The 26,059-nt window shown below is 43.6% G+C and overlaps 1 protein-coding gene across 7 annotated transcripts in view; it reads left to right on the forward strand.

Moving 5' to 3' along the window:
* The first annotated feature begins 877 nt into the window (after positions 1 to 877).
* Positions 878 to 26,059, forward strand: part of tle2a (TLE family member 2, transcriptional corepressor a) — a 34,791-nt gene continuing 9,609 nt past the window's right edge. For 3 of the 7 annotated variants that reach the window (XM_082523502.1, XM_082523496.1, XM_082523497.1), the window contains exons 1-6: positions 878 to 1,478; positions 10,868 to 11,031; positions 20,899 to 20,962; positions 23,327 to 23,371; positions 25,495 to 25,557; positions 25,836 to 25,940. In XM_082523502.1, the coding sequence (XP_082379628.1) occupies positions 1,455 to 1,478; positions 10,868 to 11,031; positions 20,899 to 20,962; positions 23,327 to 23,371; positions 25,495 to 25,557; positions 25,836 to 25,940 (465 nt within the window). In that variant the 5' untranslated portion in view covers positions 878 to 1,454. The remainder of the gene's footprint in view (positions 1,479 to 10,867; positions 11,032 to 20,898; positions 20,963 to 23,326; positions 23,372 to 25,494; positions 25,558 to 25,835; positions 25,941 to 26,059) is intronic. The other 4 variants (XM_082523498.1, XM_082523499.1, XM_082523500.1 and 1 more) reach the window with 2 other exon arrangements.

The raw sequence follows: 26,059 nt of genomic DNA on the forward strand, positions 1-26,059 counted from the left end.
TAGCCTTGTGAGTGTTGCACCATCATCACTGTTGCATTTATGTGGTTTTCAGATGCCTTACTTTTAATGTGATTTGCCAGTTCTCTGTGGTCAAGCTTATTTTTTTCTCATCTACAAATGACTAAAATGATGCAAACATTAGTGCAAAGTCTATTTATTTCCACACTGACGAGGATGAAAGGCGGGGTGAGGGGTGTGTAAGTTTTTTTTCTCGAATGCATTGCCGAGTTTGTGGGGAGAAAAAGGAAAACCACTGAGTCTTGATACAGCAACCACACAACTCCTCGCCTTCTCAGTCACTAGACGAAGCCAGGAAAGGGTTAACCTGACGGAGCGGTTGTAGCCCCGCTTGATTGACGCGTGGAGCATTGTGCTAGCTATCCCCTCCAATCGGCAAACGGTCGCCACACCCCACGTGGGTGTTCTCCATACTCATTGGCTCGTTTTACCAGTGTTTACCGTGCCGAGGCCGAGCCCCACGTGGAGATTTCATTCAATCACTGAACAATTCCTCAGAATCCCTTCTTTCTAAATACATTTTGGACTTTTTTATAAAATTAAAAAATTACCAGTTGTGCGGATACGTCTTTATTTCCGACGCTGGATGCGAGTAAAGCTGGTTACAGTGCATCCCTAACAAGACACATGCTAAGGTTTCTTGGCAAATATCATCAGGCTGTTTGAAGAACAGCATTGTGTAAATGCTCTGATTTGCCCTCTATTTATATCCTGCATAGACTATATGTGCAATATTTCATTCTGTTAAAAGAACAATAGAAAATCTTAAGGCTGATAATTGTGAAGCAAACCGTGTCTTAAGGTTCTCCCCCAGCCCCCCCTTCCTCAAAGAAAGCTACTCATATGTAATGTCCCATTGAGGATCAGAGCAAGGGGGAGTGAGAGAAGTGAGGGACTGGGAGTGTTGTGTGAAAAGAGTGCAGGCCAACGAGCGAGACAAAAGAGGCTGCGGCTGCATTCAGTGTGCTGGTGGTGTGTCCGTCTCCGAAGCCACAAGCGAACCACATTTCCCCCCTTCCTTCTCTGGCGTTTTACGCTACAGACGGCGAATATATATATTTATATATATATTTATCGAAGAGGAGGGAAACAATTTGCCTCAGTGTAATTGCTGGAAGCGTGAAGTTGAGGACTTGGAGGAGAGCTTCCTTGGACCGGGTGTTTCTCCCTCTCCTCCTCTCCCCGTCCTTACTACTCGTCGAGCGCGGTGCGGTGTGGGGTTGGAGATATAACCCAGAACAAAGGAGTCTTGAAGCGAGGAATGAGCGAGTCGAGGCTAGCTTCGCTATTATCTTTGAAATCCGGTCAAATGCCTCTGTGAGACCAACAATAGTAGATCGACTGCTCGTATTTTTCGACGAAGCTTTGGGCACCGAAAAGGGGGAAAAAGGACAAAAAAATAAATAAACGCAAAGACTCACAAGTCGGCGGCTACAATGTTTCCCCAGAACCGACCACCGGTAAGTAAGCTAGCTACTATGTAACCACGCGCTTATTGAGATTATTGTATCAGACTGAGTAGCAGTTAAATTCAGTGTGATTGAAACATTTTTTGAACCTCAACGAGAAAGTGCGAGTCAAAATTGCTTGTCTTTTGTCCTCAGTGTGTATTTCCGGGGACTCTCTTGTATGGAAAGTGTGATTCTCCGCAGGCTCTTCTCTAGAACATGTATTTTTTGCCTTCGTTAGTAACGCTGGGTGTAGGCTTTGTCTTATGAAGGTCAGGAAGATTGTTGTCAGTAAGGCAAAGCCCCACTCACACAACGTCCAACTTTACCCACTGCCTTTGTGTGTAAATCTCGTGTCCTTGGTGGCCACCACCAGAAACGCAGAGCCTCCCATCTCCACACTATTGTGGACTTGACCCAGATGATGAAGTGTGTGTGTTTGTTTCTGCTTTCCTCGTGAACCATGAGGGGGGGAAGTGAGTCAGCTTGGCATGTCACCTTCCCTTAATGGCCTGCCCTTCTCAAGTGCCACTCATTGTTTTTACAAATTCGGCTTTTGCTTTTTTTCCCTCCCATCATATCAAGTGATTCATCGCCCTGATTTACCGATGTGATGCTGGAAACTATAAACCCTTTTCAAGAAGATAACTGCTAGTGCCAAACGATCTCAGTAACAGCACGTGGGCTCAAAGAAAAATAAAATAAAATAAACGAAAAGAGAAAATGACAAGGTGTTTGTGTTTTGAGATAGATTTCTGCAAGGTTAGGACAGGAAATCTGTCCTGCATGGGTTTAATTTGCTTTAGTGGAGTTTATGTGGAGAGCTTTTGAGCAGGCTGAAATACATAAACACTGGTCCTCCAGCTGTGTGAAGTATCAATTAAGACCTGCTCATTTGCCTAACCCTCCTCTACATCCCTCAGTCATGCCACCCTGCACCCCACCCCTGACAGTGTTTTGACATTCACGTCCCTCGTATTGAAAAGTTCATGGGAATGTGTGTGTACGCCATTGTAATTAACGTTTCACAAATCCAGTCAAGCAGGTGGAGACTAGAAAGACATCGTTTGGATTTTTGTGGGTTTGCCATTGTGTCTATTTCAGCATTTCAACCTATACTTCCTTGTAGGAAAGACTGCATTATTGGAGCCCCCGTCCCAAACATACAGCACATGCAGAAAGATTACACACTAGCAGCAGCTGTGCTTGTAGTATAGCTGAGTGCAGGAAGGCAGGGCAGGAGGCAGACTGTGGGTCTGTGGTTTGCACTGTAAACCCAATCCCTCTCATCCAGCCTCTCCTCACTGTGTTCCTGTGAGAGCTAAGAAACCACATCTTAATGTATGGGCAGGCGTCCCAGGGTGAGAGTAGCAGACTGTGGCGGGTCTGGGTGGGATGTTTAGGACAGCGGTCCCTTTTGATTTGAACTCTCCACAGAGCTTAACGGTACCATGTGAGGCAGCCGTCATAAGGAAGTCTACGGCCATCAGCGGCTCTTGTTTGCACCTCGGAGTGAAGGGCCACTCAACCCAGCAAACTGTTTAATCTCGGAAATGCTAGGCTGGCAGTAACCTGTCATCACTGGATATTGGTGTGCTCTGAAGGAAGTGACCCATATAATATACAAACACGCAGTCACGTATTCTGACATGTATAGTTGCCAAATGGTAACTGTAAAATGCTGCATGTATTTTCACATTCTAAGAAAGAGACTTTGCGGTTGTATCTGGCAGTCAGCAGGTAAAATAACCTGAATCGTGAGAGCTTCTTACAACAGATCTTCTTTCCCGATTTCCTTCTTTCAAATACAGGAGGTGCTTGGTAATCACGAGCTTCAAATATTCTACTAGAAATGACTCTTACCTTCAAAAAAAATATACGCACATACTGTTGTAAAGTGCAAGAGGCAAATCAGAAATTAACTTTTCAATCACACATCTTGCACATCTTGGAAAATGAACGCTCTGCATGCCAGGGCTGAACTTTTCACCAGCTAATCAAAGTAAAATTATGTGCACAAATTAGATCCCTATGCCAAAATAGCATTAACACCGCATGGAAGAATTCAGTGTCTGTTTTCAGATTATTTTAGGGTCCAAGCGATGCCAAAAACAGAATAGGAAAGAAGTGCATAGATCATGGCAGGCATGTCTGGCTGTCTTAGGCCATTAGTGTTCATTCAGATCAGCCACAGTGGCACAAACATACTGATTCTTTTATTGTCAGAGTTTAGGGGCAATAACATAATTACCTACCTGCCATTTTATCCTAAGCAATGTCCTGGTCTAAGGGGAAGGGGTTGGTTTCTATTAGTTTAAGTCATTATGTCTGATTAAAACTGTCTATTATCCATTTAGTAGTGGCTAATGTTAGATGCACTGATAGAAAACTCACCTGAGGTCTCTCCAGAAATTACAGACATCAGTTAGCAAATCTAACACAACATCCTAGATGGAAATATCGTAGACTTCTGTGAAGGTGACATTATTGCTGATTAATATAAAGCATTTCTTTTTCAGCCTAACTCATTACCTCACTGATGCCAATTCACCCCAGCACCTTTAAGAGCAGGGACAACAGGAATTAGAGTTCTGGATCTCCTTTGGTCTCTCTTTTCACAGTTTGTTAAGTAAAGCTTGAGCTGCTAAGGACATTTGTTTTTGTTTTTTTTAGGTCTGGTAGTTAGTCTAGAGTAGCATAACAGACAAACATAATGAAAAAGGCTAAGATGTGCCTGATGGAAGCCTAGGGTTCAAATCCAGTGTGAGGCCAGAAATCAGCAGAAATATTTTAGGGCTTATGCCCCAGCTTGTCTGGTAGGAGGGGCTTAGATTATAGATGGGAGAGCTGCAGGAGGAGCGCCATGTGTTTTTAAATTCTGGCTTTTTCATCTCTAGATTTTCACCGTTGCTGCTGTTGTTGCTTCAATCATAAGGTCTACATCATTTTCGAATTACTGTTTTGCTTTTGAGACCAAAAGGAGGCATGCATTTTCACCTTGTATATCTCCTTATTATCCACTAACACCAAGCAAGGAGTATTTCTTACTGAATTAATTTTATCTAGAGTGAGAGTAAAATGCAAAAAAGAAAAAGAAAAGAAAAGGTCAGAGAGACGAGTCATCGGCTCTCCTCCCTCAGAGCTAGCATAAAGCAAGACCCACTTCCGTAGTCCTAGCATGCTTTTAGCTCTTTATCACCAGTGTTGTCCTATGGTGAGAGCGTGGCTATCGATCTGCAGCTCGCCTGCTTTGCTCAGCCAGTGATTAGAGAGAGAAAGAAAAGGTAGAGGAAAATGAAGGAAAAGAGGCTGAAGGGATTTCAGGTTTATACAAGCTGTTGTGGCGATGTGTCTCGGCGGAAGGAACAAACGAGCTGAGGGGGTTACCTAATAAAAGAAGGCACCTCCAGCAATTAAGCCAGCTGACAGGCAAACTGTGGCGCTTTGCTAATGTGGGCTGACAGCAGGGAAATTTGAATAACGAGGCTTGCGGGAGGAAGGAGACGGGAATGAGGAGGTGGTTGTGGGGGGGTGCTGGTGGTGGTGGGAGAGAAGAAAACTGAGAAAGAAAGATGTGTGGCACTAATGAAACAGGTGCCTGGCAACCCCTCCCCTGTAAGAAGAGAAGTCATTGAGAGATTACCAGCAGGTTTCTCCAGCACCGAGACCTACTCGATGGAAGGTGGCGGGGGGCCAGAGGTGTGGGGGCAACTTCTCTTCCACACTGCACACTGTTTTAACAATGCAAATGACTGTCAAATGTTGACAGTCATGCCTGAATAATTTCATATGAGAGGCTTTAATTTCAAAAGCTTTTTTGAGAGGACAGGATATCGACACGTTTCGTGGCCCTCAGAGATGAGTAGGTGTGAGGGTGGCGACACACAGATACGCATTCGGACATGCTGTTCGTGGTTAGACCTATTGTCATTGCGTCCTTGGTGGTATTCAGATGAGACACAACAGGAGAGAGCTCGGTGGGTGTTTACTCTGATCGACTCTGTGGGTAAGCGGTGTAATTAGTAGCCTGACTAATGAGCTATATGAGGGGAGGCAGCAGTAAATTATTTTCCCAGTTGTAGGAGACAGACGGAGGAATTGACATTCGATGAAACAATTAAACATATATTTGGCAAGGGTTTTTTTTTTTCAGTCATGCAAGTAGAGTGACTCGAGGGATGAGTCGGTTGGTCCGCCACTTGGTGTCGGTCCAGCCTGAAATGTCTCATTAAGTCCTGGCTGGATGAAAATGAAATTTTGTTGACATTTATGCCTCCCCAGCAGTGAATCCTGCTGACTTTCACTGGTGTTATTATGTTCCTGTATATATATTTTATTTGTGGAAACAAATTTATTGACTACATTGTTACATTGCTGTTCCCCTCACGAAGGATTTCAATCATTTTCCTGACCTCCTGACTCTTTTTTCTAGTGGCATTAAGTCAGAATATTGCCATATGCTCTCTTTCTTACTTATGATGTTTCAGTACGTCTCAGCTATAGTTCGTTTCCAACCCACTACCCAGAAGAGCCTGGATACTATGTAACGAAATACAGATTGAATGTTCAAAATGGGATTTTCTATGAAATATAGCGTCTTTCTGAGTTTAAGATTATGGCTTTATTAGGAAGGTGATTCTGTTAAGCTGCTCAGCATAAAGTTTCAAAGAATTTGGATTTAAATCTGGAACCGTATCTGGAATAATCTCTGTATGCAAGGCTGAAGACTGAAAACTAAGACTGAATTTCTGTGATTTTTATTGGCCTTCAGACGGCACTGCATTAAAGCATGATTCTGTAATGGAAGCCCGCACATGGTCTCAGGGACACTCCTGAAAACATAATTTGGAGCTGCACCCACAGGTTTGGGTAAAAGACAACAAAAAACCCCAAGAAGGAACAGTCTTTTCTATTTCGCCAAGATGATGCCAGATCACGTTTTGCTTCTATTACAACACCGTGGCTCGTATGAGTCAGAGTGCTAAATTGGTTTACCTGCAGCCCAGATCTGCCACCCACAGAAATTTGGCACATTATGAAACGAAAAATATGACAAAAGCTTTTTAAAAAAACTAGGCCACGCACCACCTTGCACAAACTTGCCACGTTTTAAACTTTTTTGATGCGTGTTGCTGGCATTAAATTTTCAAATCAGCACATAATATTCAATTATGATAAAATGGTGACATTTTAAAGAAAATGCTGTGTTATTGATTTACAAATCCATTCTTTCTGTTTTGTTTACATCTACAGCATCATTTCTTTTGCAATCAGAGTTGAACTTTTGATTGGAAAATGTAATCACGCTAACACACAATGAATGTGGACATGGTAAATATATCCACTAACTGCTGACGCTGTCGTGCGGAGAATGTCTCACCTAACTGCTAGTGTTATTTGAGACTCTTAATCTTGTTTTACTGTGAGCAGGCTTATTTTTAAGTTGAACATGTTTTGCTGCAGTGTAAATATTGGCGTTGGTTGCATTCTTTTGCAAAGGCACTATTCAGGATTTGCAGTGTGGAAGTCAAATCTTTTATTTTTTCTTTCTTGGATTGTGCATATGGAAAAACACATTTTTTAGTGGTGAAGACTACAGTTTAAAAAAAAGTTATTGTTTTTGTCCACTGGAAATCTCTTCCTTCCCTAATTACCTGCATCCTTATAAAGAAGACACTGAAAAGCATTCTTCAGAGTGGACACAACTACCTCATGACAGCGACGGCCCCATTTCCGCTCCATTTGCGAATTTTGTATCACTGTAGGTCAGCGTGAGTAGCGAGGACGAAGACACATCTTGCAGGTTTCCGCTGATACTGACGTTGGAGCTGCAGTCATGTGTGAATGCAATGAAGTGCATATGTGCTTGTAAATACTTGTGGAAAATTTAATGTTTATAATGGTCATGTGTGGGTGTGTTGTCTCATCTGTGAGTCTGATTGCACATGTTTGTTTGAGAGCGTGGGGGTTCGAGCAAGGATGTGAGGTCATGGCGGTTTGCTGCTCGTGGTGTAATTTGAGGTAACTCAAATAAAAACAGGAATGATATAATTCAGAAAACACCACACTGGCAATGGTCCCTTTACATCAGATTTTTAATGGGTGCTTAGTTTCTCCTTTATTCATACATTTATAATTTTGCTTGTCTTTGCACTGTCGGGTGCATTGTTGGATTGTCACGGCCACGCTGCTGTGTTTGATTTTTGGATGCAGTGTTTGATGTTAAATAATATCTGTCTTTATGGATGGCTGTGCTCTCTTCCAGGAAAGATCTTGTTTAAATCTGTGAAACTGAACTAGGCTTTTCAGTACTGACAAAGATTAGTGGCGAATATGTCTGTGTGTGTTTGCATATACATTTAATCTGATGGGGTCGCAAGTTAGGGTCCTGGACCTCTAACTTTAACTTTTCTCTCTACACAAGAATGAGCAGTTTCATAATGATTTAACTGAACAGTTGAGTAATCAGATGATCTCTCATCATAACAGATAAGCTTTCCTTCCGTGTTCCTTGCCACCCAACTTCCCGCAATCCCTGCCCAGTATTACAGAACCTGACTTCATAATTGTATCACACACAAAAAGGTCGAGCCTGTAATTGTGTAACAGTGATTTTCAGCCTATGTAAGCTTTGTTCAAGGGCAGACGGCATGTCTCTTGTTTGCCTTCGAGCCTGGGACACGGCAGAGGAGGGAGGGAATAACTGACCGTGGGATTATCAGGTGAGGCTCCCCGCCTAGATCTATTCCCAGAGGTTACCAGGTCAGCTTAATGGTCTGACCTCTCACTTTTAAGCCTGCTCAGCTGTTTGCCAGATCAGGGGTTTGGACAGACTAAGAGCGCTGGTTCGTGGGAGAGGAGTTAAGACGCTATGCTGTGATAGGATGGATGCTTTAGTGTTTCACAGGCAACATCTGTATGTGCATCAGTGTAAAAAAACAACAAAAAACCCAACAGACTGACATTTTACATAAGAGGGGAATGGTAGATTCCTTATTTTCGGAGGGGATAAAATCCTCTCTTTTTGAAGAAGGCACAGTCTCTCCTCTCACCTGTCCTTTGAAGACATGAATATGAGATAAAATGGGGGATATTTTTTTCTAACGTCCAGAATATGTTGAAGAGAAGTAGAGGAGGAAGGAGAGCGATAAAAAGTCCCCTCTTTCTTACACCTTCCACTGTCCTATAAAATGGCCATGGCCTTGGTGTTCTTTTTTCCTCTTGTGAAGAGTAATTGCTCTCCGTGTGTGCGCGCGTGTGTCTGTGTGCGTGCGTGAGAATGAGCGGAGTGTGTGCGTTTAATCAGAAGTGTGTGGGGAGTGTGTGACTGACAAAATGTGTGTGTTTTGTGGGGGTGAGTGTTTGTAATACTGGGTTTGAGTGTGTAAGGGAAAAACGGAGTGTGCGCGCACACGTGTTTGTGTGGCTTTCTGTGCTCTAGGAGGGGGATCTGGCCGACAGATTGAGAGCAGCTTGTTAGAAAGAAAGAGGAACAATGAGGCCACAGCCCTTCTTCTATCAGCCATTTTTCTTTTCCTTCCATTTCTTCTCTTTTCTCCTTTTTCTTGTTCCATTTCTCCCCCCTTTCTCTTCTCCATTTAAATCTCCTTTTAGAAAATTCTTCCTCATTCACCTCTTCTCTGTGTATCTCCAAAAATAGTCTCATCCATCTTATCTGTCCATTTTTACTTTTCATCAGTCTTACCTTTTCCCCCCTTTAAATTCTCCTCCCAATTTCATCTCTATTCTCTGTCCTTGCACTCCCCGTCTTTCCTCAGTATTTAATTTCCTTTCCTCAGATAATGTTTCACCTGCTGGCAAACCTCTCCTGGTGTATCTTTCTTTCATGCGTCTGCACACATGTGGACACGCACGTTTTTATTTAACATCTTTTACACACTGTTTTGCTGCATTGTAGCTGAGCGATGTTGTAATTAAGCCTTTAATTATACATCATTAATGCCTCACAGACACTGCTGATTTGTACAACATCAGGATTTGTGGGGTTATTTTTTGAAACCAAATTAAAAATTGTCACAATCCACGCTTAGAGAAATAACCTTTTAGGTTATTTGATGACAAGGTGGGCAGCTTATTATTTTTGGACACGCTGTGATGGAGAAATTCTAGCCAGATGGCTTGGAAGACAGGATAGCATATATAATGTAGTCTCCGGAAGAACTGGATGGGAAATGTATATCGTTAAAAATGGAATCAAGCAAAAAATGTTTAACCCTGCACGTGTTTAACTTAAACACACAGTCTGCTATATGCTTGGGTTTGACAGAATGCAGGTGTGAGCACAGCTTTCTCCCTTTGCATTCAGCATAAATATTCCACATTGCACAGGGAACTTGAGTACTTCCTAGCAAATCTCCAGGCAGCGAGACAAAACGTAGCAAAGCTACATGACTACCAGTTAAGAATGCATATAAGAGAAAAATGAGTTGCACTCTTCTACTACCCTCAAAGGAGAAAATAATGCCGCAGGGTAAACACAATGTGTGTGGCACTAGTAGACAAGTCGTATCTGCCCTGGCTGGAATTGTAACACTGCCCAAACTTTTGGTTTATTCTTTTCAAGAGAGAAGAAATCTGCATTTATATCATGAAAACGCTCAAGAAATTCAACGTTCCAAGTCTGTTTGTACAATTCCTGATTTTAAAAACGGCAAAACATCGTCAGCTGTTTCAGATTTTAAATGTATCGATTAAGCAGCGCTGTGTAGAGTAAAATCTGTGGCCTACCAAATATAAGTTTTAGTACTTATGCTTTAGTTCGATATAATTTTTTAAGTGCTAGAAGCTAAAAATGAACATCTTAGATGACAATCATGAAGCTTGTGAACCGGCTGTCTTTTCTTCCCTCTGTTATTTTGAGAGAGAGCCAAACAGACAGACAAATGGACTGACAGCCCCGACCACCCTCCTAGGCCTGCTCTTAGCCCCCTTTTGTCTGCCTGTCCTGCAGCATTACCCCTATGGTTGTAGTCTCCTAATTGCTCTGGATCCCGCAGAGAGGAGAGGCTATACACAGGGGTTGGAAGGGGTCTTTGGCCACGATGGGGTCCTTTTCCTCCCCCGTTCTGCACCCCCGCTGCTCTATTTTGCCCTTTATTTCTTTTTTCTTCTACCCAGACTTGCAATTAAACAAAGTGTGCTCATTTGGCTGAGAAGCTCTTGTGTCTCTCCGCCCTATTCTGCTGACCCGCTCACATCTGGCAATAACAGTATTTCTATATTCAGCAGCTCCTCACAGACGTGAGAATAGATACGGTGCTCACGATTATTGCTTCTTTGATAACATTCACTGTAGCAAATTCCTCAAGGACACCGGGAATGACGCGATTTTGACATTTAATTCCAACAATCTTTTTAATAAATATTTCTTGTATTTTCAGGCACCTCTACAGGCACCCCCAGGATCCTCTGCGTCAGTGGTGGCAGCTGCAGCGGCAGCGGCGGCTGCAGCTTCGGGGACGCCCCAGTCACTGAAACTGACCTACCCAGAAACTTTGGACCGCATCAAGGAGGAGTTTCAGTTCCTTCAGACCCAGTACCACAGGTGGGTGTGGAGCAGTTTTCAGTACTGTTTGCAGTCTGTTTGCTTCCAGTGCCCTGGGCATTCAGGGTGAAAATTAAATGATCATGTGAAAGCTTCATGTCTGAGTCGCACCATGATCACTTCTCTGTAAACTTCACATTGGAATGGACAACAGCTACATGAGATTTTAACACTGATCATAGCTGCATAAAGTCTGAAAACAACACTTTAAATATAGCCTGCATAAGAACACTTAAATATACCCCCCCCCCCCAATATTTGCTAAAAAAGTATTGGTGACACGAAGGTGTTGTCCTGGTGTTAAATCAATGAGTTTAAAGCTTATCAGTCACTAAATGACTGCGGTGATTTATTTTACTAGAGGAGCTACAACTCTGGATCACAGCAGCATCCATGCTGTTATCTGTGGGAAAAGCAGAGGGCTAAATAGTAGAATTAGCATCTTCAGCGCTGCCACATGACTGTGCAGTAAAGTGTCGTGGCAGAAGTTGAGGCAGGCTCAGCTTTATTCCCAGGCGACACACTGGAATTGTTTCTCTCGCCCATGCCATACACATGCAAACACACTTGATCTGGCTGAAATAATGCAAGATAATGCTATGTGACGTTTTGACATCTACTCTTTTTGCCTGACTGTATGGTGTGCTTGATGCGCAGGAATGTGCCCAGAATGCCTTTGAATGTGGGATTTGGGCTGGCTGTGCAGTCCCAGCCTTCTCCCTCTTTTCTCTCTCCCTCTCTCTGCTCTCTTGGCACACCTTCACAGGGTCATTCCCGCCTCCCAACTCTTCTCCTCTCATCCTGCTTTGATATAGCTGGCCAGAATCTCCTCTCCCTCCCTTTCTGTCCCACTTCAAACTTCTTTTGTACACCCATCCCTCCCCGTGCACAGCCCCTCTAACCCCTGCGGCTACTGTTACCCCTGTTCACACCACTGCCTGCATGTGTTGCTGTTCTTATTTCACTGTCCGTTTTGTTCACCACAAGCTCGAAAGTATAAATCTAGAGAAAGAAAACACACAAATTTCATACTTTCCAGTGGATTGCTTCCGCATATACTGCTAATTTTTTCTATTGACTATGAACCGGAGCATAAAGTTTGTATGGAGATGCATAAGAGTCACATTGACGAAGATAAATGTAAAATCTGTAATTAGCATGGCCGGTTAGAGGCTTAGCAATGCCTGTTTGGTTTCTCTAACTTCTGGTTTGTGCAGCATTTTTTTTTAGTCATGAGACTTTTTTTACGAATACCGACTGGAGTAAACGATGTATAAATGGTAAAGCAAGCAGTGAGAAGAAGGCAGCATGTGCTGTTTGTTTTAACCTCAAACCAGTAAAAACATATATCTTTACTCCAGTTTTCCAGTCTTGTCACATATGCACACTTATTCAGTGCAATGCTAGAGGTATGATGCCGGCCACGTCTAAGCCGTATGATATGTTTTTGATGTGTTTGTTTGCATGGATGAAGCAGTTTATCTCCTTGTCATCGCTGTCAGCAACAAGCCCCCCTCCCTCGTTATTTGCATTGTCCCTGCGACAGATCCAGTCATTCACTGAACACGAGTTACCTCTGAATCTCATGGTGATGAACTCCTCTGGCGGGAGCTTAGCATAACACCTCATGTTACAAAGCACCTGGAGCATCGCCCTCTTGCAAGTGCTGGTACTGAGAACTACTGAGCAGGATCAACAATAAATTAATGATGTGATTAAGAACACGACCGAGAGCGGGATTGGGATTCTATCTGCGTCGTCCAGTTTCGATAAGTCGGCGTGTTGTTTTAACGGGTTCAGGTTTCCAGGAAAGATTGTTTAACCACCCTGCAAGGTTTCTCCCAACAGCCCTGCGGGATGTTTAGAGCACAAAGAATCAGAGCAGATTAATTCACTGCATATGACTACAACTGAAAACTAATACTGTAACCATGGCTTGGAACAATAGCAACAGTTTCTGCAAGTGGAACAGCTTGTGTTATCAGACATCTTCTCACGTATCTGTCGGGTGCATGTTTAATCTGGCAGGTGGGGATGAATCTGTTAATTGGATTGACTGGTTTGGCTCGCTCATAATTGGCGTACAAACAGCAATAAACTTGAGCTGCTGCTCGTGTTGTGTTTAAGGAACAAAAACAACTATACTGCTTATCTTTTAGGAGTAAAAAAAGTTATTTTAAATGAATTATTCAATGAAGAGTCAATCAAGCCAGGATCACAATTATCTAATTGGTGTTTAACTTGTTTAACCAAATTTTACATTGTAACATATGTAAAGCAAAACAATGTACTGCTTTGTGAATTTATTACACTAAAGGTTAACTCGGGCTAATCTCAGTAGGCAGTTATTAGGTGCACCAAGCTAAATCTAATGCAGTCATGTACAACAGACCTTTAAAATAATCCTGCCACCTTGAATGTGTAGTTATGTTGGAAGTAGGGTTAGTGTGCACGAAAATCACCAAGTAACCAAAATATGCAGGCCAGCCTCGCTTGAGTCATATGCCACTGTGAGGTCATAAAACCACTGTCGTGCAGTAAAATTAGAAGTAATACTTTACCATTGCAAGTGGCGCAATAAAGCCACTTGCCCCTCTCACAATTGAGTAACTCCTGGAAGCTGTTTGGTTCGGTTACCCCCTCCCCCCAACAGTTTGGCAGCAGTTTTTGAAAGGAGCACACATGCATACAGTGGCAATCAGTATGATTAGCAGTGGCCTTGTTTAGTCCAGCAGCAGACAGGTTGCACCACAGAACCACTTCTGATTGCAGGCTACACCTTCATGTAATCAGATCCACTTGTACACTATTCACCCTGCAGGGAAAACATGACCTGAACGCCCACAGAGACAGACACAAACACACTGACCCGTTCAGACAGACTCCCAATCCGATGCATATGCTTAACACGCTTAGACACATGTACGGGCCTCCCCAATTATCTTCACACACAAATAGATGTTGTCTGGAAATAGCTAGGCTTAGTTGTGTATTTTGGCCACAGGGAAAGTGGCCAGATTCTGATAGATGCCGGATTAGATGGCAGGAAAGAGATGGTGGGAAGGGATTTGGGCTGATGAGCTGAAACTGTGCATTGTGTGTGCAGGCGGGCGGATAGATGGATGGGTGGGTGGTAAGGGCGCGTTTCTAAATTTATGTGTCCCTTTTTTTTTTTTAGGTGCTGCACGTGGTTGGTAAGATCGAGTGAGAAAGATTTCTAAGCAACCTAAAGAAAGGGAAGAGTTAATTAATTAGAGGGTCATTGCTGGGTCAGCTCGTGTGTGTGTGTGTGTGTGTGTACATGTGCACGCGCGTGTGTGTGCTAACTATCTAAACAGGCTGTAATCAGCAGGCTGAAGGGAGACGGGAGGAGCTGCTGACACAGAGCTCTCATTACAGTAATTTTCTTTCTGTACAAACGCACACACACGTTGTTCTCGGTGACTGCAGACGTGCTTGCATTGTAACTCTGTGTGTGTGTGTGGTCTGCAGAGTAAGATAGACTCTCCACTCACCACTAATATGCTGCCACTCATCACTAAAGAGCCCCTCCACTCATCTCTGCCCAAATACGACATAGCGGCACTGACGCACATACAGTCAGTGCTGCGCGCGTGTAATAATTTCACAATCAACCGATCGTCTGATTATTGAACCTTATACAAAAAATACCATTTTCTAGTTTTGCGTCCGTACACGACCACACAGGGTTTTAAAGCCGACCGATCACGAGACACGTGCGGACTTTCAGCTTTAATTTTGAGGGTTTTACATCATTTTGCGTAAACTGTTGGAGAATTGTGGTCATTTTTATACACAGGCTCAAAAGCAATTGGACAATTGACTGACAAGCAGTTTCATAGCCATGTGAGGTTTGTTTGCTTGTTATTTCATAATTAGAGCGATGGGAACACTAACAAATATGGAGAAGAAGACAAACATCTCATGATCGGACACATCACACATGGCACAGGCAGCGTTATGGCATGGAAACGCGTCACTAGTGTTTATTGATGATGTGACTGCTGGTAGAAGTAGCAGGATGAAGTGCACAGGAATATACTCTCTGCTCAGATTCAGCCAAATGCTGCAAAAACCGATCAGACAACGCTTCACAGTGCAAACGGATAATGACCCAAAGCATCCCGAAAAAGCAACCCACGGCTTTCTCAAGGAAAAGAAACGGAATATTCTTCAATATCAAATAGCAAAGTCAGTCGCCTGATCTCAACCTCACAGAGCAGCTTTTCACTTATTAAATAAAAAAACTGAATGCAGAGAAACCCACAAACAAGCAGCAACAGAGCATCTTAAAGGATTCTTCTTAACCCCTTGAACCAAAGCTGAAAATCTGCACTTCAATCACATATTGATTGTTTGATTTAAAATCCACTGAGGTGGAGCAGAGAGGTAAAAATTCAAAAACCGTCTCTATCCAACAAATTATCTCTGGGTTATGGACAATAATGGTTTGGACAATAATTCATAACACAGAGATAAGACATATGGAGACAGTGCTCAGACTGAAATCTTTTCACGGTTTCATTTATGTTAATAGGCACAAATGATAAGTTTAAAAAAATTAGTAGCGCTAATTAAGTAACTCTGTCATTTGCATACCTCTGTTAGGCAATATATTACACAGTGCTGCATGAACACCGAATAAAGCGTATTTTGCTGTACCTCTTTGTGCTTAAACACAAGTATGTAACTACGCCTGTTGGCTCTTTACTAGAAGGTCGAGATGCACAAATACGGTGACGCGTGATGCGTTCGCTGTCATCAGTCAATCTGCAAATACGATGGCATTTAGCAATGGCAGTGGCCAGTGTTTACTTTTGTGCCGCATTGGTTTTTGGCTTGGTAGATTTTCAAAGATGAGCCATAATTTTAAAATTTTTATTTATTTATTTGTTGGTTTTTGTTTGGTTCACTGGCACAAAAGGCAGAACAAATAACAAAACAAAAAACGCCGTAGATGTTGGTATCGGCCAGTAATGTCAGAATCGCTGCATCTGTACTAAGTCGACTTACATACGCTGTCACCACCACGTGTGGGCCTGAATTGAATACGTCTTTACAGCGCATGTAAATAGATAGGTTGTGTTTGTGCGTGTTTACAGTTATAATTGGATAAAACGGGTATCCTGTGTTTAACTGTCATTCACCAAATGATAAAATTATATTTGCTTTAGAGCAGGCTGAGGGTTTGTGGTTTCTTAATGTGATTCTTTTTTTTTGTGGGTTGGTTTGTGTGATGCAACCTCTCCCTTTTTAATTCAGTGTGTGGTTGTTTGTGTGCATTTGTTGGAGACAGTTATAAAAGACCAGCCTTTACAGTAAGCCTAGCGGCATAGAGGGTAACAGTTGGCCTCTTATTGTGTGACAAGTTCCTGGCTTGTGTGTGTGTGTGTGTGTGTGTGTGTGTGTGTGTGTGTGTGTGTGTGTGTGTGTGTGTGTGTGTTTGCTCTTGTACTTGCCCTTGAGAGATGATGAAAGAGTACACTGGCAAGTTGGGTGGGTCCCTGGTATGTATGTTTGTGCGTTTCAGAGACAGTGTGTGTATTTGAAGACAGAGACTGGGACGCAGGCCGGAGGTTTTTGTGGCAGAGCAGAGAGGGGAGGTTGATCAATAGTTAATGAGATGTAAAGTGAACAGTCACATACCTGCAGGCTGGCAGGCTAAATGGTCCTGACACTGTAAAGGCACTACACTGGCGCAGTCGCTCCCATCGGTGTGTGTGTGTGTGTGCGCGCGCGCATGTGTGCATAATGCGTGTATGTTTAAAGCTGGGATTACTAGTTAGTATTCTGTATTTCTGCAGCACTTTGTCTGAATTGATGGTTCTTTCTTTGTTTCCTATCACTCTGAACTCGGTGTTTATCCTGTGATTTACAAGAGGAAATAATTGAGACAAAAATTTAAAGACAAAAGTTCTCTGCCAGCTTTTGGCACTTGACACCATTTGACAAACCGTTTTTGTTACGATCAGTCCACACATCATTTCTTCTCAGCTGGTCTTTATTCACTTTATTCAAAAGTGCTCAAAACCCAAGTTTTTTTTGTTTTTTTTGGGGGGGGGGGGGGTCATCTATTTTTCCAAATCCCTAAAATATTTGCTTATATTAACTACGAAATTAATTAAACATCTGTGAATCTGGCACCAGCTAATGTTTGCAGTTTTTCAAGAAATATAACAATTAAATAACTCCTCTGTGTTTACGCTTTTCTGAATGTAAATAGATTTAAATGTTATATATAATGTGGTAAAAGCTTTATAATGTAAATCTAGTCCTGCCTCATTTCACACGCTCCTCTCTTCACCTCTGGGGAGAAGATTTTTCGACCACACCTATAACTGGCTTGTGGAAGGAAGAAATTAATATTTTGTCAATATTTTGATGGTCTTTAGCGACACTTGCCCAACGTGTGCAGAAAAAAATATCTGTTATCACAGGAAAAGAACAAATAATTTGGCAATTACTGTTTCATCATTTACCATCATTCATCAACTAGCTTACAGAGATCCCATTTCTGCAAATCTGATCACTCATAAGAAAAATAAAATGCTCCTCTTGTCCCCTTAGCTGAAAAAAAAATCCTCAAGTAAGCAGGAGCAATGGACAAGCGTGTTATTGAGGGAAAATATGAAAATACCTTTGTTCCTTTAGCATAAAAAAATCAATGAAGGAAAAGGAAAAGTATTGTTTAGAAAAACAAATGCTAGGGAGGAAAGCGTTGACATTTTTACAATACCCACAAGCCCAATTTTAAAACACGGCGACTTAAAAAGCAGTCGGCACATTTCTTCTCCAAGTGCAGAATTAGATGCTTTACTGTCTGTAGGCTCTCATTAGAGTGTGTGTGTGTTCCTCGCTGTGTTTATTTAGCAGCTACGTGTGCACGTGTGTGGGTGTATGTACAGTCTGTGCTCACGTGTACGTTATGTTTCCGTGCGCCTGACACATGCAGTGTATTCGGTTAATATGCTGGTTTAGTGTGTTCTCACACACATCACCATTTTCTCCCATGCTTTATGTGGTTAGTTTGCGCGTTTCCTTGTGTGCGTGCGTAAAGAGCATTTGTGTGTGAGTCTGTGTGTGTGTGTGTGTGTGTGTGTGTGTGTGTGTGTGTGTGTGTGTGTGTGTGTGCTCAGTAGCAGGGCAGCACTGACAGAGCTGTCTGAAGGCTGGCAGGCTGCAGATTTGTAGCGCATTCGGCTGATCATCTTATCTCCTGTCACCGCCAGTGAAAAATTGGAGGAACCGAGCCCACCATGCCACACAGGCACACACGTGTGCGCACAGACACACACACGCCATTTCTTTTTTCTTCTTGCTTTTTTCTCTTGTTCGCTCGCTCAATCTTGCTTTCTCTCCATCCTCGGAAACCATCTCTCCCTCCCTCGCAGTAAATGGTGCTGAGCCAAAGACTAATTATTACAGGCAATCATTTCGACATGAAATACCTACTTCCTGCTCACCGCTCTCCTCCCCTCTCTCCCTCATTTTCTTCTCCCGCTCCAACTCTTTTATGCTCCCACAGTCCCATCATGACAACACACACTCGCGCAGTAATTCCAATCCTTGAAGTCCATTTTCTGGGGAATGGTTATTGCTTTCTGAGTACGACCTTGGGGTCTTTCTTGTAAGCACAAGAGCTGTCCATCTGCACGCTGTTTGGGTGTAGGCGTGTATATGTGCATACGTTTGTTTTTGGCACAGCGCTCCATAAATTGCTCAGCAGCATTGCAAGACTTTGTGGCTACATGGATGTTTGTTTTTCTTTTATTATTTTGTAGATCGGGGGTATGGAGGTGTTTGCACTTCAGTGGTTCATAGGATGACTAACTGTTGCTCATTTGCTGATTTAGTGAATGTGGTGATTTAGTGATTGTCTTTTAGTTGTCGGTTGTGAATTCTCTAAAATAAGTAAGGAGGCACGCGTTCTGATGGACGTTATCAGCTTTATTAAACGAAGCAAAAGAAAGTGGGAAACAATACATAACAATGTGTTGATGATAATTGGTTAAAAAGTGAGTCATTTTTTTATTATCATTATCATTATTTCATCATCATTTATTTTTTCGTTTTGCACTTTTCAGGAGAAACACTCAGGAGAAATGGCTAACTGCGCAGGGGAAATGCAAATCAGACCACTCATGAATGATTTCACATGGCATTCCCTATTTTTTGTCCTTTCAGTTTATTGTGATTGTGTGTTTTTTTTTTTTGGAAAATGGTGAAAGTGTTGCATTATGGCCGTTGTTTCATGATTGTGTTGTATTTATTTATATAGAGAATCGCTTGATTAGCTCTGAGCCGGTGGACAGTTTCTGTGTGTTTGTGTTCACAGCTATTCTGTAAGCATATTCCCAGTTTTTCATGATTAACACACTGGAAGCCATGCAAACACACACACACACACATACGGAGTTGCATTAGTTCCCAGCCCAGCTGTGAGTGACTTCTGCCGAGAGGCAATTCCAGTGTAATAAAATCTATAGGGTGGCGGTGGCGGGGTGGGGGTGGTGAGGTTAATCCTCACTACCCTCCCTCCTCCTCAGTCACCACCACCTTCCTCTCTCACTCTGCGTCCTGCTTCTCTCCATCTCCTCCCTCGTCCCTCTTCTCCTCAACTGACTGGCAATGATAAATGAGTCAATTATGTGTGTGTGTGCACGCTGCACTGGAGAAAGGGAGCGGATGGGGCTGTTATTACCTGTTGCGGCTGGGGGTAATGTTGCGGTATTAATCATATTCTAATTTTCCTCCGCCAAACGACCCCCACATCACCACCGACACCACCTCCGCACACTCTTTCCCGCAGCACCCACCTTTAATGTCCCACCTCACCGCAACCCCCCCCAATCAATCTATCTGCTGCCCGCAAACAAGTTGGCGTAAACTGCCTCAGGCCCAAAATGTACTAGGTCTGTTTGGAGGGAGGGTGTGGGTGTTGGGGGTGGGGGGTTGAGGTCAGTGTATTTCTGTGTGCGGGAGATGAAGAGAGCGCTGCAGAGGTAACAAGAAAGGTGTTTGTTTGCTCGGACCTGAGCGCATTTAGAAATGGTGTGTGTGTGTGTGTGTGTGTGTGTGTGTGTGTGTGTGTGTGTGTGTGTGTGTGCGTGTGCAAGTCTAGCAACTGACATCATCCAAATTTAGGAGACATCAGGGACCAGTTTGGGTGTGAGGAGAGATGAGCAGACGAAGAGGACAGACAGAAATATAGGACACATGGGAGCTGTGTTTGGCTGCTATCACCTCAGATACATTTTTGTGTTTGATTGCATTAGACTCCACGCCAGGCCTCGGAGTAAGCAGCATCCCGAGACGCTCACAGACAGACACAGGTCACGTCCCGAACACACGCACAGACAAGTGAAACAGAACTGCCACACTTGACCCACTTGAAACAGAAACTTCAACTTCAGTCAAACTTGGCAAAGTTTGCAGTTCAAATTGAAGCAGGGGACGGTCAGATCCAAAGACAAACAGGCTGGCTGGCAAATGGGAAAGCAACAAAATGAGGATGAATGGATGACACATGGATAGACTGAAAAAGAGAACGAGGGAGAGACACCTCGGATGTGCCTTCCTGCCTGCAGTCTTGGCTGAATTTCAGGCCCCGAGCGTGACTTTGTCTATTTCTGCTCTGCTCTGAGGTGATAATGGGCTGTCAGCACCCCGGTCACCCTGCTCCCTCCTCCCCAGTGAATGATGGAAACAGGAGGGGTAGGGGGAAGAGAATGAGTAGGGAATAATTTGTTGTCATGTTGCTAATTACACTGTGTATTTTTTATTTTGGCGTGTGATACAAATCAAAATGGCCAGCCTATATTGTTTCCATTCTTCTCTGTGTTGCAGTTTGAAACTGGAGTGTGAGAAACTGGCTACAGAGAAGACTGAAATCCAGAGACACTATGTTATGGTGAGACACACACACACACACACACACACACACACACACACACACACACACACACACACACCTTTCCACATTTACTCACAACAAGTGCAGAGCCAAGTCCCCTGAATCCCTTTCATCTGCTAACAGCTGCCAAACAACACCCAGCAAAAACCACACACAAGACCACACATGCACACACAAACACATATTAGCGAACTACAAAATAAACCCAAATTTTAACAGTTTTTTTTTTTCGATGGGAAAGTACTGGTACGTTTGTGTTTAGAGAAAAATAAAAATGTGGTTTATTTTCTCCAATAAGAAAACTCTTTATTAGAAATACTTTATATTCCTCGAAGGAGGAAACAGATTGGCAGAAGTGATGAATGTCTTAAAATTGTCTTGAATGTGAATTTAAGGTGGTTTATTTCGACTCTGTTGGGATCTTTTTTGTTCATTGATTGGAGCTGAAAATGATCGCCAAAACTGGCGTTACTCAGAGCGTTAGACGTCTCACCAGCACAGCTCTGATTGATCACTTCTGGTCTGTCTGTTCTGGTGCTGCTGCGTAATGTGCCCAGTCATTGCAGATATTCCACCAAGTCTGAAACATTTGCATCTCATCACAAAAATGAGAGAAAGTTATAGAAGCTGATGCAAGGCTGTGATTTGAATAGCAGAAAATATCTGTAAATCTGGGCATGACAACAAGAGTAACAAAGCGTAAAAGTGGTCCCTCTACCTCCGTGCTACTTAGAGGTACGACTGATTGTGAAGGATACATGATCAGCAGATCTTTTTCCAGATAAAGGGAAGGCCAAAACTCTTTGTCTTCTTCTCTTTTTTTGCTGTTTTTTTAGTCTGCAAACCTCCAGCCTTGATTTACCTGTGATCAGAGCCATAAACAACCACAGCTTACAGAGTGTAGGCTGTCCAGAACCCGCTGTGCCAAAAAAGAGCTATGTGGCAATCTTGGCACAGAGCGGGGGGCTTGAAGCAGGGAGGGGGATTGAAGTTTTAGCAATGGGGAGGAGGGGGTAGCTGGCATCAAGCACAGGCCAGGTCTCTTTGCTGGCTGATGATTTGGGGGAGTTTGGATGTTGCTTAGCAACAGACGAAACTTGGCAAAGCAATTGCCAAGCAGAGCTGCCAGCTGCCAGGAAAGGCGTCTTTTATGGAGGCTTACAGGCAAACACACACACACACACACACACACAGGGGAACGTGCACACGCGCCTTGAAAACACACACTCACAGCAAAGCATGCACACAAAGCACATAGATGCACACGCCTACACACTTTGAGACTTGTGCTAAAAAACACATACACCTGCACAGACACACACACAAACACACACATGTGCGCTAACTGCCAGGAAAGATGTCTGGAGAGAGAGGACCCCTGCCATCTCCACTCCCATCCTGCCAGCCTGTTCTGGCTGTCCAACTGCCAATCTCATCTCTCCACAACCAGCCACGCTGAAAAGCAAATGTCAGCCTGCCACTTTTCAAGGCATCTGACTTTAAAATGTTCTCCCTTTCGGTCCATCTCTGAAAGAGAAGAGGGGAGACTGAGTGAAAGAGAGAGATCCTTACCTGTCTCTCTCTCTCTCTCTCTCTGGCATTCAACACCTCGTGCATTCCTTGCAGCTCCTTGTACTTTCGGGTAAAAGCCAGGGTCAAATAGCTCATATTAGACATGATTATTGCAATCGTCTGCCACCTTCCTCTGCCCGGTGACAATTTCCCTCCCCCGCTTTGGGTTTCTGGCTTCCGAAACACGCCTCAGGGTCATTTTATTGCCATTGACTTTCAGCAGATTCAAGGTGAAATTAGCAGCGATGAGCTTTTAGGGACATGCGGGCACTTCAGAGTGCTCATGCTTGGCCTAACGTCGGGAAACTGGGAGCAAAGGAAAAGGTTGCGAGTGGTCCGGGAGAGTTGATTTGTCTCAATTCTTTTGTGTAAGAAAATAAAAATAGGTATTCTTCTTGGGTATACACTCCTTGTCTAGAGAATATTTGTGTTTTTCAGGTGAGACAGAAATATACTTTTTATATGTTATTGAATTAGGCTTAAAGTCTATTGATCCTGTGAAAATGCCAAGACTTTCAATACTTTTGACTTAGCAGCCTAGTTTGCAGCAGTGTATTTGTTGGGCTGTTTTATCACAGCCTTATTGGTTTAATGAGAGTTGCCGAAAAATATAAACTGGGTTTATTTTATGTTAATGTCCGTGTTTTATCTTTCAGCGGATGACTTGTTTCCTACAGTGTATCCATGGGAGATGATTTCATTGTACATCCTGTGTTACCGCTGTGTTTCACAGTCTCTTATTCTCTATGTACGTTCATGTCTATTAACCGATATTCTCCTTTGTTTCAGTATTACGAAATGTCCTACGGCCTTAACATTGAAATGCACAAACAGGTGAGTCAGGATTCTCTCTCTTTCTGCACCCCCACCCCCATCTCGAAGCTTTGCATCTTTCTCTTGTATTATCACTTCTGCCTTCCTTTGCCCTCAATCAGCTCGAAAACTGTGAGAATTATTTTTTAAGGAAAATCTCCCGTCTCTGCTGCTGTTATGTCAATCCTCTCTGTGACGGACTTGTAGAGCGGTGTTATGCTGTGGAGGTGTTAATAGGATCCACAAACAGAATTCATTTCTCCACCACAGACAGATGAGAATACTCTGCCCTTCCCTCTTGCCCATCATAAATCCCCGTCTGTTATTCCCTCCCTCTGTCCTTTCAATTCTCTCACTGTCGCCCTACTTCTCCATCCCATCTTCCTTTTTTTTTTTTTATCTTTTCCCTTCAATTTATGTCTTACTGTATCTTTTTAATGCTCCCCGCGCTTAATCTCCATTTCTTCACCATCTCTGTCGCTCTTCCTTTTGATTGATTTCTCTTTCTCTTTATCTCCCTATTTTCCGTGCACCCTGTCTCCACCTCTGTCTCCTTCTAGACATACAGTCCATGCTGAATTTCACTTTAAATCAGGTCACTGCCTTCCTGCTGTCTGCTCTCTTTCCTTCTCTTCGTTCATTTCGCCATCTCAATCGCTTTGCTTTTGACATGCTGCTGTCCCCCACCCCACTCCCACCTCACATACACACACACATGCACACGACACCACCACCACTTCCCAATCTCGATTTTCCTCCTCCGCCTTCCTTCTGTTCTTCTTTCTATTTCTCTTCTCCCTCCTACATCCTTCGTTCATTGGCTGTCATTTCCTCAACCCAATCTGCCCTTTTCCTCCTCCTCCTCCTCCTCCTCTCCTTCCTCTGCCTCCTCTTTTCATTTCCCCTCTCTCATTTTGTCCTCCCCTCTTTATCCTCTTTCTCTCGATTGCTCGTGTTCTCTCCTTCTCTCTCTCTCTCCCTCCTGAAGATGTCATTTAGTAGTTGGAGCTCTCTAACAAGAAATCATTGTGTCTCCCTTGGGGTGGGGGGTGATGGATTCAGAGGATGGAGGGGAGAAGGGCAGGAGTAGAGGGGGGCACTCTGGCTGGCTGACAAATGGAGAGTAGAGGGAGGGAGAGAGGTGGGCAAGCAAGAGGAATGAGAGAAAGAGCATGAGAGAGGAAGAGCAAGAAAAAGGAAGGGTGGAAGTTCAGTCCAGCATCAATAAATCACTTAAGAGAGAGAATGGGGTGGGGTGAGTGTGGCTATGCACACAAACACACTCACATGGATTCTCACACATGCGAGCACACATCCACACAGAACAGGGTCTAGCTGTCAACAAGATAAACAGCCTGTGGCCATAATGATGTTGTCATGATCTCTGCATGCATATCATTACTGGCCCTAACGGCCTTGTTGGGCCTGCCGCTAAACATGATTTTGCGTGCGTGCGTGCGTGCACACGCGTGTGTGCGTTAGACGTTACATGGCGGAGCTTGTAACACTGATTACTGTGCTAATATTAGGGAGGGAGGAATGAAACGAGGAATAGATGGATGGAAAGAGCGATAAATGGAGTGGGATGGAAGGAAAAAGGGAAAGAGAAATGGCGGTGAGTGGGGGTGGGGGTGGGGGGGCGTGGAGGAAGAGTTTGCTGTTGGCTGTGTAGTAGAGCAGATCGAGACAGACACACACCCACAGCAAGAATCACTGACCCCCAGCAGGAAACACACACACACACACTCAAGCATGCAAAATGCAAACACACACACAGACAAACAGACATGCAAGGACACACCAGGAACACATGCACACACACAAGATGGTGAGTTGGGCGTGTATCCACAGAGACACACACGATGTGTGGGCTGGCTGTGGCCACAGCAGATGCTGTCCATGAATATTTTAGCCAAACTCTCTGGCAGAGTTTCCATTTGCATGGACCAGATGTAAGCAGCTGAAATATTTACCACACTGGCCCTGGGAGAAACAGGCCACAGCCACACTGTGTGCGTGCGCCTGTGTGTGTAACCTTCACGAGGGTGTGCGTGTTCTTTGTGTTCATGCTGAATCTTGGCTGTGCGAGTGTTTGTGTGTGTGTTTATTCATCAAAGTGACAGTACCTTTTTTTCCTCTTTTAGACGGAGATTGCCAAGCGGTTGAACGTGATCTGTGCTCAGCTCATCCCCTTCCTGTCACAGGAGGTGGGACACACACACACACACACACGATGTGTCACATTCAGTCCTCTTTCTTTTCTCTCCTGCGTGAGATCGACGCACACAGGAGGTGTGCACATACATACACATTCATCACTGTCACACACAGAGCTGCAGATGGACAGAGCACATTCATTTTCTTCAGCCACTAAAATCAAACAACAAATGCTATAAATTATACTTGTTATGAGTTCACTGTTGGGGGAAAAACAGACTAAATGTCCATCTACCTGCCCTTACTGACACCTTGATTTGTTCCACAGCACCAACAACAGGTGGTCCAGGCCATGGAACGCGCCAAACAGGTGACCATGGGGGAGCTAAATGCTTCGATAGGGGTACGTGGGCTCCCCCCTCTGCCTCATAGCGTGTGTACCTTATACTCCAGCATTTTTATTTTTCTTTCTGTTCTTTTCCTTTTAGTAAGAATATTCATTGGCCAGCTCTAAAATATGTTGATTTTTTATTTTTGTTTTGTAAAAAAAGA

This window comes from Aulonocara stuartgranti, assembly GCF_965226115.1.
Source record: "Aulonocara stuartgranti genome assembly, chromosome: 23".
Lineage (NCBI taxonomy): Eukaryota > Metazoa > Chordata > Actinopteri > Cichliformes > Cichlidae > Aulonocara > Aulonocara stuartgranti.